The sequence below is a fragment of the Meles meles genome, chromosome 12 (assembly GCF_922984935.1).
Source record: "Meles meles chromosome 12, mMelMel3.1 paternal haplotype, whole genome shotgun sequence".
Taxonomy (NCBI): domain Eukaryota; kingdom Metazoa; phylum Chordata; class Mammalia; order Carnivora; family Mustelidae; genus Meles; species Meles meles.
The window spans coordinates 33346143-33361560 of record NC_060077.1 but is presented as its reverse complement, the minus strand read 5'-3'; the positions used below and the strand labels follow the sequence as shown (position 1 = coordinate 33361560).

The window sequence follows — 15418 nt, the reverse complement described above, 5'->3', positions numbered from 1 at the left end:
AAAGGGCTGCACAAGGCACAAGGCAGCCCCCACAACAACAACAACAAAATGATGTGACCCTAAATGTCAGCACCGAAGTCACAACAAAATGATGTGACTCTAATGTCAGTAGCACCGAAGTGGAGAACCCCTGATCTCAGCAGGTGAGACACTAGCTGGGTTTTACTTTCAAGGAAGAGGTTGAACATGTAGATGTTGGGCTCTGCCTGAGGAAGCTTCACTGCCCTTACGTGAGCCACCCCTCTCCTCACTGATGGGCTTTCCACTCAGACCAAAGGGAAGAGCAGAACTAAGGTTAATAAGATGGACTCTTAATAGCCATGAATATCCCTAGTTCTCAGGGAGAGTCTTCTTCTGGAAAATGGTTGGTTGGACCAGTTGCCCCTTTGGGCCAAGTGTCAGGCTCACCCTGATTCTGGGAGGTTTGCTCCCAGAGGTAACGTCAGAGGTCCCTTCCTCCATGACTCCTCCACACGCCTTCTTCCTCACATGGCACCCCCTCCCAGGGACTCCCAGGCCCAGCTCTAACAGTGTCTTTTGGAAGCATACCCTTTCTGTGCCAGCTCCCTCTGGCCATGAAAGGAATGGATGGGAATCGGCATTGGCCCCTTCCAGCCAGCCTTCGTCACCATGGTATCTCTGAGACATGGTTCTGTGGGAGCCTGGGGACAGGGCAGTACTGGCCATCAATTTGGTGGAAGCAGCCGTGTCTGGATGAAAATGAAAAACAGCAACCTAGGCTTAAATTACAAGAAAAGTAAATGCTTAGGCTAATGTCCAAGAGCAGTGAGCAGCTTTGTGACACAAACCTGTAAGTATTCTCCCTGAGGTAGCCTCGCCCCGCCCCCGCCCCCCCCCCCCCCCCCGAGCCTGGATTCATGTGATTTCAGGACTTTGAGACTGTCTAGTTCTCTTTCCATTACCTTAGACTGCCAAGTAATAGGACAACAATAAAGGGGCATAAATATTCCAGACACAGCCCTGAGAGAGATTTGCACATGTCGCCAGAGCCTCTCTCACAGGAGCTGGGCAGGGGGGTGATGGGGGCAGGAGCAGCCCTTTCTTCCAGCCTGCAGTGAACCCACCTGGACAGCCCGGGGTGCAGTGGGCAGCGGAAAGTGGTGAGGTCAGAATGGCCAGCCACTTCCTGAGGAACAGCAGAGGGACAAAAACATTTTGCTTCGTGTTAACTATATGAAATTGTGGATATTCAGCCATTTTGACCTATAAAAACAGCCATTTCAACTAAAAAATTAACAGGAATCACATCAAGCATTTCTCCACTACTAAGTGCTGCAGGGATTAAATCACTTGTGAAAATATGGGGGCCTCAGCCTCCCCGTGGAGATGGAGCTGCGCCAAGCCGGCACTCAGCACTGCTTGCACTATCCCAGCTCCACGGGGAGATTGCCAGTGGGATGCTGGAAGGATGCCATTTGTTTTGTCTCCCAGCTGTTGGGAAGGAGGACATGCCTTTCACGCCCAGCTGTGTCAGTACAGAAATGCGGGTTCTGGAGATCCAAAGTGTCCCAGGACGCAGGAAGCCCACACGCAAAGTCCCTCCCTACAGATGTTGCATGCAGACTTGGCCTAAGGTGTGGCCAGTGTATATAGTTTGCCCCACAGGGTGTTTTGACAAAACTTGATTGAACTGAAAAAATTGGGAGATTTCACATAAAAACTGAAATTTACAACTTCTCTTGAAAAGTCAGCATATCAGAACACACTGGCCTCTGTTTGTGCCTGGCACCCCCATGATGGAGCCACTCTGAATGGACTAGTACTTACCTTTTGACTGTGGTCCCATCTTTCTGTGGGGAACCCTCAGTTGTGGGTAGGGTGCCATTACCATCTGTTGCTTCACACAGTGGTGATTGTGTTTAGAGAAAATCTGTTCTGCGCTCATGCCTCTATCACAAGGGGGAAAACAAAAGACCAAGAGAGCCACTGATTTTCAAAGAAATGGGAGAGAACTTCCTTGTAGAAGTAAAAATCATTCATGCAAGAAGAGGAGTTCAAGCAAGTATGTCTGGGCCAGCAGAGTCTGGTGTCTCTTCCATCCAGCTGGATGTGCTCGTTCTGGCCCCTGCCATCCGGTCCCATCCTCAGAGGGGGCCATCTCCTTTGCAGCTGGGTTCTGGTGGCCAAAAGAATAGAGGACATGGCCATCGACTTGGGAGCAAGGATGGCCTGAGGATAGGCAGTTCTGGACTCCTCTAGAAGCAGCTCGGGGATCCACCACACTGGGCTTAGAACTCCTGGTGCTTGAGAAGCCCACAGGCTATGTTCTGGGCCCAGTGAAGGGTGCAGGAAGTGGGGAAGTCAACCACACACACAGTTCATTCCCGCAGGGACTAGAGAGGTGCACTGCTCTGTACCTGCCTTTTCTCATTTCTACTTAGGTTTAGAAAAGCATTTAGAAAAACATTTCTAAAATAATAGAATGAACTATTTTAGTAAGGTGAAAAAAAATGAACTAAAGGTCTTGATGTTGTAGTTATAATAAGCATGTCTCTGACACTCCAGACTAAAGAGAAGAAAGCCACTGGCTTTATTTAGCATCGGACTGAGATGAAAGATGGCAGGGGACAGTTTCTTTGTGGGGGAGGCAGATTCTTGCTGCCTGGGAAGGCAACTTGTTCCCATAAAATTCCTTATATCATGAGCCTCTGAAACTGCATTTCCTAATGTCACAGGGACTGCGAGGGGCAGGCCAGTCAGCACCAAACTGTAAACTCCAAGCACACATTTCCTAATGTCAGTCAAACTGTTTCTCCCTGAATAAGATGCAGTCCAGCCACCAGACTGGTCATTTAAATGGTTTTACGCTTTGGTATGTCTGATTGAAGCATCAGAAGGTAATTTTAACAGCTTCCGAATGAGACTGCCTCCCTTCAAGTGAGAGAAACAGGAGGGGAAGTTGCTAGCAAAAACTGGCTAAGGTTGCTGGGACACAGCTGTTACGCAGCAGATTCTCATCAGAACAAAAGTAGAAAGGTCTTTTTAATAGCCAGGATTTGTTTTTAGAGCTATGTGAGTCGTGCAAATTGCCCCTCCAGTGATGTTGCCGATGCTCAGAACAGTTCTGGAATTACCTTCAGAGCTTGTAGGGTCCTATTTTAGAGATCTTTCAAGGAGAAAATCTTTTTTTGAGTACAGTGATGGCGAATCTTCCTTTTTCGTCTTTGTTCCCTGAAGATGGTTTGCTTTTTGGTACCAGCCAAAAATCCATTTAGAGTTAAATCTTACAAATGATGTGACTGATCGGGCTGAATTATACAAGCTTGGTGCTCAATTAGGAAGACTGATTTTGTCTGAGTTACAAACCGATGCCATAGAGAAGGGTCAGGAAAAACCCACAGCAAACCAATGGCTTCCTCTGGGGAGGAGCTGGGATGGGAGGAGGTGGACAAAGAGAGGCTGGTTTGTGTGTTAAAACTTTTTTGATAAGAATGTGTTCATGTGCTACTTTTGCAATTAAAAAATATCCTCTGCTAACATAAGCCGATGATGAAGACAAGTCCAATAATGTTCTGAGCATCTATAGACTCCCAAGATAACTCATTTGAGTATGGTGTGTATTATGACAAAAGCATGCTAAAATCAGATCTTTAAGTAAAATTGGTGAAAATTTTAATAGGTAAATTTTAGTGATGTTTTAGATAGATTCTATAGCATTTAATAATTTAATGGTAAAGCCTGTCTTGTTTCTTTTTAATTAGCCCTTAGATATTTTTGTAAATTTTTTCTGGGGAAAGAAAAGTTCTCTAGATTATTCTAATTCTGTGGCCCTAGCTGAGGAGGCTCCCCGGGGCTATCAGAAGATGCCAAGGGAGGTAGCTGGGTTTTGGCTCCATGTGTTAATCCCCCTACCAGCTCTATGACCTTGGGAAAAGCACTGGCCCTGTCCCTAGGCTTAATCTCACAAAAGAGGAGGTGATTGTGCCCGCCTTGACAGATAGCATGTAGTCCCACATTTCTCTGTTGCACTGAGCTTTCTAATTCCCAGGCTGGTTTGTCTCCAGGTCTAATTGCCCACTCTCCCCCAGCACCAAGTGCAGAAGAGGCAACTTTGTGGCTCCTTTCCTGCTCACTCCTCAGAGCCTATGATCTATTGTATTGTTCTGGAAATACAGAGGATTCCCTTTTCTTCCCAAAAGATCATCCTGGATTATTTGTCTTTCTCTTAAGGGATATGCCTAGATTGAATAGAGTTGGGAAGGACATTTTAAGGCTTGAGAATAAGTCTGCCGGTGGATTCCTGAAGAGGAAGAAGGGGGAAATGTTGGAGAAAACAGTCACTGATACCTAGCAGTCTTGCCTTTGCATCTAAGCTGTTACTGCCATCTAGGGTGGAAAGACAGAAATACCAAAGCATTTGGATGGTGAGAAGCTATGTGAGGAAAAGGAAGACATGAGAGAAAATATATTTTACTAGATGATAAAGGCGTTGCTGAATCATCAAAGATGAGTTTTGCCTCTGCTTTAAAGTTCTCACCCCGAGATGGGGAGAAAACAGTTCCAAATATTTGATGCCATACAATACATTCATTCACTGGTAGGTACCCTTGTAGGGCAGAAGACAAAATATCCATCCAGCAACAGCCTTGCTTTACCACAAACTGGCTGTCACCTCTGAGGAGCAGTGTACCTTCTTTGGCCTCACCTTTCTCCCATCTAAAATGAGGGATCATTGGCTTAGATCAGAGGCCTTCAGATTGTTTTTGACCCTGACGAACAGTAAAAGACACATTTTACATTGTAATCCACAATACTCATTTACACAACTAAGGAAGAAGTGTTGCAGAATACTGACAACGTACTCAGTCATTATCTGTTCTATTTCAGTTTTTTTGAATGCTGGTTTTGACCCACTTAAATTGATTTTCCAGTTCTCTAAGAGGCTGCAACTCATAGTTTGAAAAACACTTTATTAGGTATTTACAGTCTCGCAGAGATCTGGTTGTTTCCAGTCCTCAAATGTGTTTCCTCTGGTCTCCTGGATATGGAAAGGACAGTTGGACTGAGAGCATAAAACAAAGAAGATTTGGGGTATGAGAGTGGCCTTACACATGGTCACAGGGCACATAGGTGCAAGGCAGCAGGCTTCAGCTGCAGGTCCCAGCAGAAGCCCCAGTAAATCATGGTCACATATTACTCTCTTTTAATGATACAAATGCTGTATCCTTTGAATGGAAAAAGATCCAAAAGATACAGAAGTAAAAAAAGATTATAAGAGAGTACTACGAACAAGTTGAAATGGACAGATTCCAGGAAACACACCCTACTAAGATTGACTCATGAAGAAATAGAAAGTCCGAATAGTTCTATAAGTAGTAAGGAGATTGAACCAATATTAAAAAACCTCACAACAAAGAAAATACCTAGACCAGATGCCTTCATTGTGAATTGTACCAAATATTTAAAGAAGAATTAATCCAATCCTTCTCAAACTCTCCCAAAAAATTTGAAGAGGAGGGAACACTTTCTAACTCATTCTGTGAGGCCAGCATTTCCCTCAAGCCAGACAAAGACAACAACAGTAAAAGAAAACCAGTATCCCTTATGAATATTGATATAAAAATCCTCAACAAAATACGAGCAAACTGAGTTTGGTAGCATACAAAAAGGATTATACACTATGACCAAATGTGGTTTATTTCTCTCATGGAAGGATTGTTCTACATATGAAAATCAATCCACTGTTCATTAATAGAATGAAGGAGAAAAACTAAATGATCATCTAATTGATGCAGAGAAAGAACTTGAAATTAGTCAATACTTTTTCATGATTAAAAACATTCAACAAACTGGAATAGAACAAAACTATCTAAATATAATAAAAGGCCACTCATGAAAAGCCCACAGCTAACATATGCAGTGGTGAAGGACTGAAAACTTTTCCTCTAAGATCAGGAACAAGACAAGAATGCATGCTTTCCTATTTCATCATAGTATTTATTTGGAGTTTTGGCCAGAGTTACTTGGCAAGAAGAAGAAATAAAAGGCATTTCAATTAGAGGGGAAAAATTAAAATTACTTCTGTTCAGAGAAGACATGATCTTATATAGAAAACCTTAAATATTCCAACAAACAAACAAAAACCTGCTAGAACTAATAAACAGATTGATCAAAGTTGCAGGATACAAAAATCAATATGCAAAAATCAGTTGCATTTTTTACACTAAGAGTGAACAATCGGAAAAGGAAATTAAGAAATCAGTTCAATTTACAAGTAGCATCAGAGAGAATAAAATGCTTAGGAAGAAACTTCACCAAGAAGGTGAAAGATTTGTACACTGAAAACTATACAGTGCTCTGAAAGAATTTAGACACAGCTAAATGGAAAGACATTTATGTTCATGGATTGGAAGACTTGATATTCTTAAAATGTCAATACTACCCAAAACAATCTACGGATTCAGTGTAAACGTGTGAAACTCAATGACGGTTTTTTGCAGAAAAAGAAAAGTCCATCCTAAAAGGCATATGCCATCTCCAGGGAGATAATGCCCCCCACTGTAGCCAAAATAATATTGAAAAGGAATAACAAAGTTGGAAGTCTCATAGTTCTTGATTTCAGAACTTACTACAAAGCTACAGTACAGAACAGTACAGTGCTGGCATAAAGACAGACATAGAGTCTAATGGAATAGACTAAAAAAGCCCAGAAATAAACTGTCACCTATATAGTCAATTGATTTTTGACAGGGATGCCAAGACTATTCAAGGAGAAAGGACAGTGTTTTCAAAAATGGTATTGGGAAAACTAGATGTCCACATGCAAAATAATGACATTGAACCTTATCATCTAATACCATATACAAAAAATTAACTCAGTGTGGTCCAAAAACCTAAATGTAAGAGCTAAAGCTATAAAACTCTTAAAGAAAACAATGGGGAGAAACTTCATGAAACTGGGCTTGGCAATGATTTCTTGGATATGACACCAAAAGCACAGGCAATGAAAGAAGAAAATATATTAGAATTCAAAAAATATAAAAGTTGTTTATCAAAGGACACTGTCCAGAGAGTGAAAGGCAGCTCCCAGAATGGGAGAAAATATTTGTAAATCATATCTCTAGTAAGGGATTAATATCCAATATACATAAAGAACTCCTACAATTCAACAACAAAATAATAGACAATGTAATTTAAAAATAGGCAAAGGACCTGAATAGACATTTCTCCAGAGAAGATACACAAATGACCAATAAGCACATGAGAAAAGCTCTGTATCACTAATTGTGATGGTTTATTTTATGTGTCAACTTGACTGGGCTAAGCAATGCCAAGATAGATAATAGAATATTATTTTCAGATGTGTCTATGAGAGTAATTCTGGAAGAGATGAACATTTGACTCAAAAATAATCTGCCCTCCCCAGTGTGAGCAGGCATCAAACAATCCCTGGAAGGCTCAAGGAGGAAGGGTAAATTTTGTCTCTTTCTTCTTGAGCTGGGTGGGGGGGGAGGTACATCTTCTGCCCTTGGACATCAGAACTGGTTCTTGGGCCTTTGGACTCTAAGACTTATATTTGTGCATCACCCCCAGCTTCTCAGACCATCAGACTCAGACTGAATTATACCACAAACTTTCCTGGTTCTCCGTCCTGCATATGGAAGATTGTGGAACTTGTCTGTCCCTGTAACCATATAAACCAATTTCTATAATAATAAGTATCCTATTATTTATAATTCCTGTAATTATTTATAATTCCTATAATTATTTATAATTCCTATAATAAATATCCTATTATATATGTATCCTATTGTTTTATATAATATGATATATTAAATTATATATATTAAATGTATACATATATTGTGTGTATATATGTATCAGTGTTTCCTATTGGTTTTGTTTCTCTGGAAAACCTTGACTTAATACACTATACACAAATCAAAACCAAAATGAGGCACCACATCATACCCATTGGGATGGCTGTTAGCAGAAAACCCCAGGAAATAACAAGTATTGGTGAAGATGGGAAGAAATTGAAACCCTGTGCATTGCTGATAGGAATATAAAATGGTACTGCTGCTAGGAAAACAGTATATTTGGTTCCTCAAAAAATTAACCATAGAATTACCGTATGATCCAACAGTTCCACTTGTGGTTTTAGACCCAAAATAATTAAAAGCAAAGCTTTGAAGAGATATTTATAAACCCCTGTTTATAGCACCTTTATTCACAATAGCCAAAAGATGGAGACAGCCAAAATATCCATCAATGGACGAATGAATAAACAAAATATGACATATATTTACAATGGAACTTAACCTTAAAAAGGAGGGAAATATTGACACATTGAAGAACCTTAAAGATATTAAAGTGAAAAAAGAATACAGCAGTCTGTCCACAGAAGGACAAATGTTGTATGATTCCAGTTATAAAATGTACCTAGAATAGTCAAATTCATAGAGACAGAGAGTGGAATTGTGGTTGCAAGGGGGTCAGCAGGGGAAGGAATGGGAAGTTCGTATTTAATGAGGACAGCATTTAGGTTTGAGAAGATGAAAATGTTCTGGAGATGGATGGTTGTGATAGTTGCACAAAAATGTGAGTGTACTTAATGCCATAGAACACACTTCTAAATTATTAAGATGGCATATTTTGTGTTATGTACATTTTACCACAATAAAAAATAAATAAAAAGAAGACAAGTCAGTTTCCCACTCACCACCCACCCCCTGAAATGTACCAAATGGTCAGATTTAAAGGGAAAAAAATGCAGTCATTGTGTTCTAGGTCTGCAAATAACACATCTTGATTGTTGGCGTCATAAAGATAATTGTTGGAAAGATAGGTGATTATTTTTGTCTTCAATGAAGACGTTTAAGCGTCAAGCAGATTCAACTCAACAGGAAATTTTTCCATCAGTATGACTGTTCATTGACAGTTAGAAAGGAGGAAAATACAAAGCCACTTCTCAAGTATAAATAAGTCTGAAAATACCTGTCTTCAAGCCCATAAGATTTAGAGCTGTCCTGTGTCCCTTTTCCATAACATGTAGATTCAGTAGCACCCCTTGATGACCAGCCAGGCCCCTAGGGTGGTCCAAGGGCTTCGGGGTACTTTTTTTGTGGATCTGGGCTGATAGGCACTGCCATGAGGGGAAACCTCTCCCTTGGCATGTTTCTGCAGACCAGGTTTTGCCCACAGCCTTGCAGATTCAGAAGAAATAGGTCACCCAACTCCAGGTGCTTGAACATGAGTGAGCGCTGGTCAGTAACTATGTTAGCAGAAGAATGACAAATGGCGAAGTACTCATTCACAGGAAAGATTTCATTTTAGCAAATAAAGAAGATCTAAGAGATAAGCTCTCATGATAAGCTCTTACTCTTTCTGTTTTCTGCCTCCCTACTTTGATGTGAGGATATCAGAAGGAGTGGTGCATGGCATAAGCAGCCTCTGCCGGTGTCTGGACCTATGGTGGTTCCCTCAGTGGACGGCTAATGTCAGCTGAGCTAATGACTGAAGAGTACAGAGAGTGATCATGCCCTGGTGGGCCCTTCTGTGCAGCTCCTGGGGTCTTGCTGAAACCCAGTGGTGGGAAGTGATGGAGAAGAACTTGCTGTGAGGGGTCTCCTGGGTAATGCCCCTCTTAGGAATCAGCTCCTGACCTTATGAGAAAGGTTCTGGAGAAATCTGAGTTAAATGCAACTTTGCTTAAGCCTTCTGATGCTTCCACTGTTTCCATTCAAAATGCCACCTTTGTGGGGCACCTGGGTGGCTCAGTCGTTAAGCATCTGCCTTTGGCTGAGATCGAGTCTCACATTGGGCTCCCTGCTCAGTAGGGAGTCTGCTTCTCCCTCTCTCACTCCCCCTGCTTGTGTTTTCTCTCTGGCTGTCTCTGTCAAATAAATAAAATCCTAAAAAAAGAAAAATGCCACCTTTGGTGACAGGTGGTGGCAACATAGTGTGCCAGGTATACTCAAAAACAATCTTTTTTGAAAAAGACAAAATGCCACCTTTGGAATAGTCTTGTAAATAAACAAATGAGGAAATTTCAATGAATCCATTATTTTAGAAGTGATAACTGAAAATTATCCCCACTTGAGCTGTATAAAACAGCCAGTAGCCATTACCTATAATGGTAAGAGCTACCATTTACTGAATATTTATGTGCAAGGCATGGACTAAGGAATTTGCATACCTTGCTGTATTTGAGCCTCCGAACAAGCTCCTTTTGCAAGTAAGGAAACTGAGGCTTGGAGGAACGAAGTAAGCTTGCGGAAGTCACAGATGGAAAAGTGGTGGCCGAGGGCTTTCCCCAACTCAGAGTTCACTTGCCCTTACAGTTCTGTGTCAATAGCTGTGCGATCCATCTGGTAATATTCAGTTGTCACCAGATAATCAGTCATTACCTTTCTTGTTACAGTGACTTTGTTCCAGGCAGAAAACTAGAGAGTAAGAAACACACATGCAAGGCAGGGCACATACGAAGAGGGACCCAAGAGAATGCCCTTCTTGTAAGCTTCCTAGATGAGGTGTGACATTCCCCCATGTGTTGTCCTGCTCAATTTTAATGTGTCTCAAGTAATTGGTCTAGTAATAGATAGAACATGAGCGACTTGAGAATAATAGACCTTAAAAAAATGAACTAGAATTGATTCAAAGTGATCCTTAGAGTAATGTCACGCCAACTCACATTCCAGAATGCTTTCTTGAGTGGAACAAGGTGGGGGAGTGATGGCTTAACTTTGTGGACCGTGCAGCACCCCTGTTTACCCCCACCCCCCATCCCATGGGAAGGTGTGGCACAGGGCCTTTTTGGTTACGCACATCATCTCATGTGTTGGGATCAAGACCCCTTGTCAGGAAGTCGTCAGTAGATGTATGATGAAGTAATGAATGCATGCATTCCTTCCGTTTGGTGGGTGTTCTACCAAGGGACAGCTGTAAGGGAAGTGAAAGATTTTAAGCCTGCATAATAATATTGGCAAAATTTTATTCCTATTGCTCAAATCTCTATGAACTATTTGAAGTATTATCTTATTTCACAGCTTATTCCAAGTATAATACCATGTAATAATACAAGCATTATCCAGGAACAGTAGAGACTTCACTGTTGAGATAAAAATTGGTTCCATAATGAGGATCCAGAAATACTGCCATTTGAGTAGATGCCGGCTGTATGATGAGCTCCTTCTCCCTGAAAATGTTACCACTAGTGTTTGGAGATGAGGAAACAGAGGGGTCCAGACAAGAGGGCCCACATCTTTGAGTTCAGCTAGGCACAGCTATCTGAAAAGATAGCACAGGCCCCTTGGAGCACCCTGGTCATGGGGTCAGATCATAGTCTAAGGGCTTCACCTCATCTGGGGGGCCAGAATAATCAGGCTTTGCCAGCAGTGTGAGAATCGGTGCTACTGAGGACAGTCTGGTGATGGACAGCATGGTGTGTGGCCAAAGCAGGTTAAGGCATGAGGACCTGAGTGAGGCAGGTTCCTAACTATCAGGTCAGCTGGGATCTAGCTTTCTAGAATTCTGGTCATCTTCTGGGTCTCAGTTCTCCATGTACCAGCACAGAACTAGAATGACAGCTTTCTGGGCTGTTGACTCTAACCATTCTCACTGTGGCATCTTGTAGATTTCATTGTTTTAATGGGCTCCTGTGTGCTTTGTGAGTGAAAGGCCTGAAAAATAAGTGTCCTGTAGAAACGAATGAATCGTGGGGCAGGGAGTTGTTAGTGAATGGTTAAATAAGCCATGCCGTTGTTAAGATATTAATAATGGAGAGACTGAGCCTGGGTGGCTCAGTCAGTTGGGTGTCTGCCTTCGCTCAAGTCATGATCCCAGTGCCCTGGGATGGAGCCCCGCCTTGGGCTCCCTGCTCAGAGGGAAGCCTGCTTCTCCCTCTGCCTGTGCTCGCTCTCTTTCTCTGACAAATAAATAAATAAAATATTTAAAAACAAACAAATAAATAAAATATTGATGATAGCAATGAGGAAGGCAGAGCGGGTGTGAGGGGACTGGTGAGCAGATGAGCTGGATTGACAGAGGAATGTGAAGTTTCAGGAGAAGCTGATGAGGCCAAGTGCAAAGAGGTCAGCACTGGGATTCTGTTGGAATCCAGAAGGCCCCCACAGTTGGGTCCTGGAGCTCCCAGGAGGAGGTGCTGTGGTGTAGACCCATCCCCATGAGGATGGCCCTGTAAGGAGGGGGATGGGAGGGAGTGGCCCAGGGAGCCTGCATTGAGAGGAGACATGCCCCTGACAGGGTCTGAGAACTTCCCCACAGTTAACCAAATGCAGAGCTGGAGGCACCCCCAAGCTTTGGGCAGTGTGGGTGAAGGCACAGACCAGGAAGGGAGGGTGGCCCTGAAGGCAGCAAGAGAAAGGCTCCAGAGGAGGGTCCCAGAGCACCAAGTGGAAGTGGTAATGGGAGGAGAAAGACCTCGAAGTGTGGTCTCTTCTAGGCGATTTCCCAGCTTGGCTAATTTCTAGGGAAATAAAACCATTGAGGATGGTTATTTCCATTCTTCAGAAAATGTGCATGCCCCTGCTTCTGGGTCACCTTGTGTGGTGCTGTTATTTGTGGCCCTTTGGCGACTCACTCTGGGCTAACCACCTGCTCTGGCTGTCGCCTGGTGTCATTCCCCAGGGTCAGGGAGTGTGTGCAGGGGCAGGAATGGAACCAAGCTCATCTGACAGAAAGGGTTGCCGGGGCAGAATGACAAGTCACAGACGTATCCAAGGATTCGTTTTTATGCTGTTTTCTTTTTTCTTTTTTTTTTTTTTAAAGATTTATTTATTTATTTATTTGACAGAGAGAGAGGTCACAAGTAGGCAGAGAGGCAGGCAGAGAGAGGGGAAGGAAGCAGGCTCCCTGCTGAGCAGAGAGCCCGATGTGGGGCTCGATCCCAGGACCCTGAGATCATGACCTGAGCCGAAGGCAGCGGCTTAACCACTGAGCCACCCAGGCGCCCCTTTATGCTGTTTTCAATATGACCTCGAAACATACTGAATGTTTCCCTTTGACCCGGAGGAAGTTGTGGAAGCTCCCAGCAAGCTGCCCAGGCCCAGCGAAGGGCTGCCCATGGGTACGGGTCAGCTGCTTTATTAGATTCTACTTGGGACTCTCTGTCACCTGTCGCCATGCTGGCGCCAAAACGGCTCATTATGTAATTTCATAGTCAGACCCTAAGCCCCAACTTCCTCTAAATGCAGCTGGGTCTGTTCGTATTTTTGCCCCTGATTCCATGATGTCCTGTGGGTATTTTAGGAACAGGCTGTATGTACTGGACAAACACTTTTAGCTGCAAAGGGAGAGTTTGGATTCGAATTCTGGCCTACAAAAGAGAGCAAGAGAGGGTTGGCCTTTGCGTCCAAAGACCTAGGGGTGTTTTACCTGGCAGGTCATCTCATGGGTGTTCTTAGATTTCAGGAGGCTCAGTGATGGCGCAAGGTCATGTGTGCACATTCCTAGGAATCCAAAAATACAAGCATCTCTTCCCACCACCACCACCACTACCACTACCACCAAGAACAACTCAATTGTTCTTATTCTCTTTCTTACAGTAACAGGCCTTAAGCTAATAAATAGCCCAGCAGACACTTGCTAATAGCTAACAATGGCGGTTCAAAAGGGATGATGTACTGAGATGCCTTGTAAACAAATTCATGGTGCTAGAAATGACCCTTAATCACATACACTGTTTGCACATCACCTCATTAGTCTGGTCAAACATTTTTGAAAAAGATATTAAACAAGATGTCCAGTTATCTCTGCCTTATGAATGTATGGACTCAAGAAGAAATTCGTTACAAGACACTTGAAGGGCATCTGGGCTTTGGGAAACTCAGTTTTTTGTCTGAAAGCCAACCAGTGTGGCTGGGTAGTGCTTTCCTTCTGCTGCTGCTGCTGTTGCTTAGGGCAAAGCTGGTTGCATTCTAGAATGGTGTTATCTGGCGCCTGGCCCATGGCAGCTAGTGCCCATTGTGAGGGGCAGGCCTCCAAATAAGAGCTCGGATTCACCCAGACCCTATCCAGATCTGGGTGGTGACCCGGGTGTTCACTTTTGAGGACATTTTGAATGGACTGCAAACACACAGGTGTATAGTTTGGAAGATACTTGATTTCAGATCTATTTTCAATCCATTATGGCTGAGACCAAAACCTTCCAACTTTTCCTTGTGGTCACAGTTCTCTGTTTAGATGTTCAGTGTGAAAGGGACCAGTTCTTTGTCACTTCATGTTTTAAACAGGTCTGCTGCTCTCAAAGAGGAATGTGATCCCTTGATTTTGGGTGCTGTTGCATGAGACTAATAATTTTTCTTGTGATGTCTCTTGTCCCCCCACTGCCAGGAAGGGCGCCTGTGGCCTTCAGACAGCTCTGGGCCTCGGCCAGGGGCCTCAGAGGTAAGGAGTTGGGTAGGGGTGGGGGGTGGGCTGTGGGAGGTAGCTGTTGCACCCATGTGAGGGGAGGGGAGGAGGGGAATAACCACTGCGACAGCATTGATGGAAAGGCTAAGTGTATTACAGCACAAATTAAGAAATAACACATTTCGATCAAGGCATATGCTGTAACTTTGGTTAAAAAGGTGAGCAGGAGGTTTTCTCTAGAATGTCCTAGAGATGATTCGTGCTAGTCTGAAGCTCCTTAGAGAAATCAGTTTGAGAATCACTAATCTTTGCCTGATTTCAGAAGCTGCTAATAATGAGGCTTGGCAGATATGGACATAGTTTATAAATGCATCTCCAACTTTCATAATATGATTTTTAAAATAACAGTAGATTTGCCTATCAGTTAAAACTACAGTGTGAAGAAGTCAGTGGAGATACAGATCTTTATATCTGTATACATCTCTTTCCTTTAGAAGAAATCTGGTTGGTGCAATAGGTGAGAGAATTATGTAAGAAGAATAGTACTTGGATTCATTTTGGGAAAACAAATCTGTTTGTACTTTGGAGTACAAAATGTTTTTCATGTCAGTTACTAAAAGTAACTACAGGAAACTTTCATCCAGAATGAAACAACCGGAAAAGTCTAGAAACTAGAAGGAAAAAGAACTCACTTGGTCTGTGTTTTCTTAAGCGATGGATAGAGCAACATGCTCCTATAAAAAATTCATAAGCTGACCCAGTGCCTTGTACCAACTCCAAATACCACTGTGTGTGATTATACTCACATTTACAGTGAAAACTCTGAGGGTCCCCATTCTTCTGAGTCATAGGTGAAGCGGGTAGTGGGGTCCTTTCGCTCCAGGTGAAGGTGGGGGGCCCAGAGCTGTCCCCTGGTGGACGGGACTGTCATGCCACCCCTACAGCGTTCTTCCACTTCATTCCTGTTTACTGAACTCCAGAAATTGCTGTTGAACGCCACTGGAACCAGCAGAAAATGTTTACATAGCGTTCACGGTAACTCCCATCAAACCCAAATTTTCAGTGAACCACAGTCTCCACTGTTGAA

At 43.0% G+C, this 15418-nt stretch overlaps 1 protein-coding gene across 11 annotated transcripts in view; it reads left to right on the top strand.

Moving 5' to 3' along the window:
• The window catches only part of LDLRAD4 (low density lipoprotein receptor class A domain containing 4), a 431068-nt gene that overhangs the window by 407946 nt on the left and 7704 nt on the right, over positions 1 to 15418 (top strand). For all 11 annotated transcript variants that reach the window (XM_046024300.1, XM_046024299.1, XM_046024293.1 and 8 more), the window contains one exon: positions 14314 to 14367. In XM_046024300.1, the coding sequence (XP_045880256.1) occupies positions 14314 to 14367 (54 nt within the window). The remainder of the gene's footprint in view (positions 1 to 14313; positions 14368 to 15418) is intronic.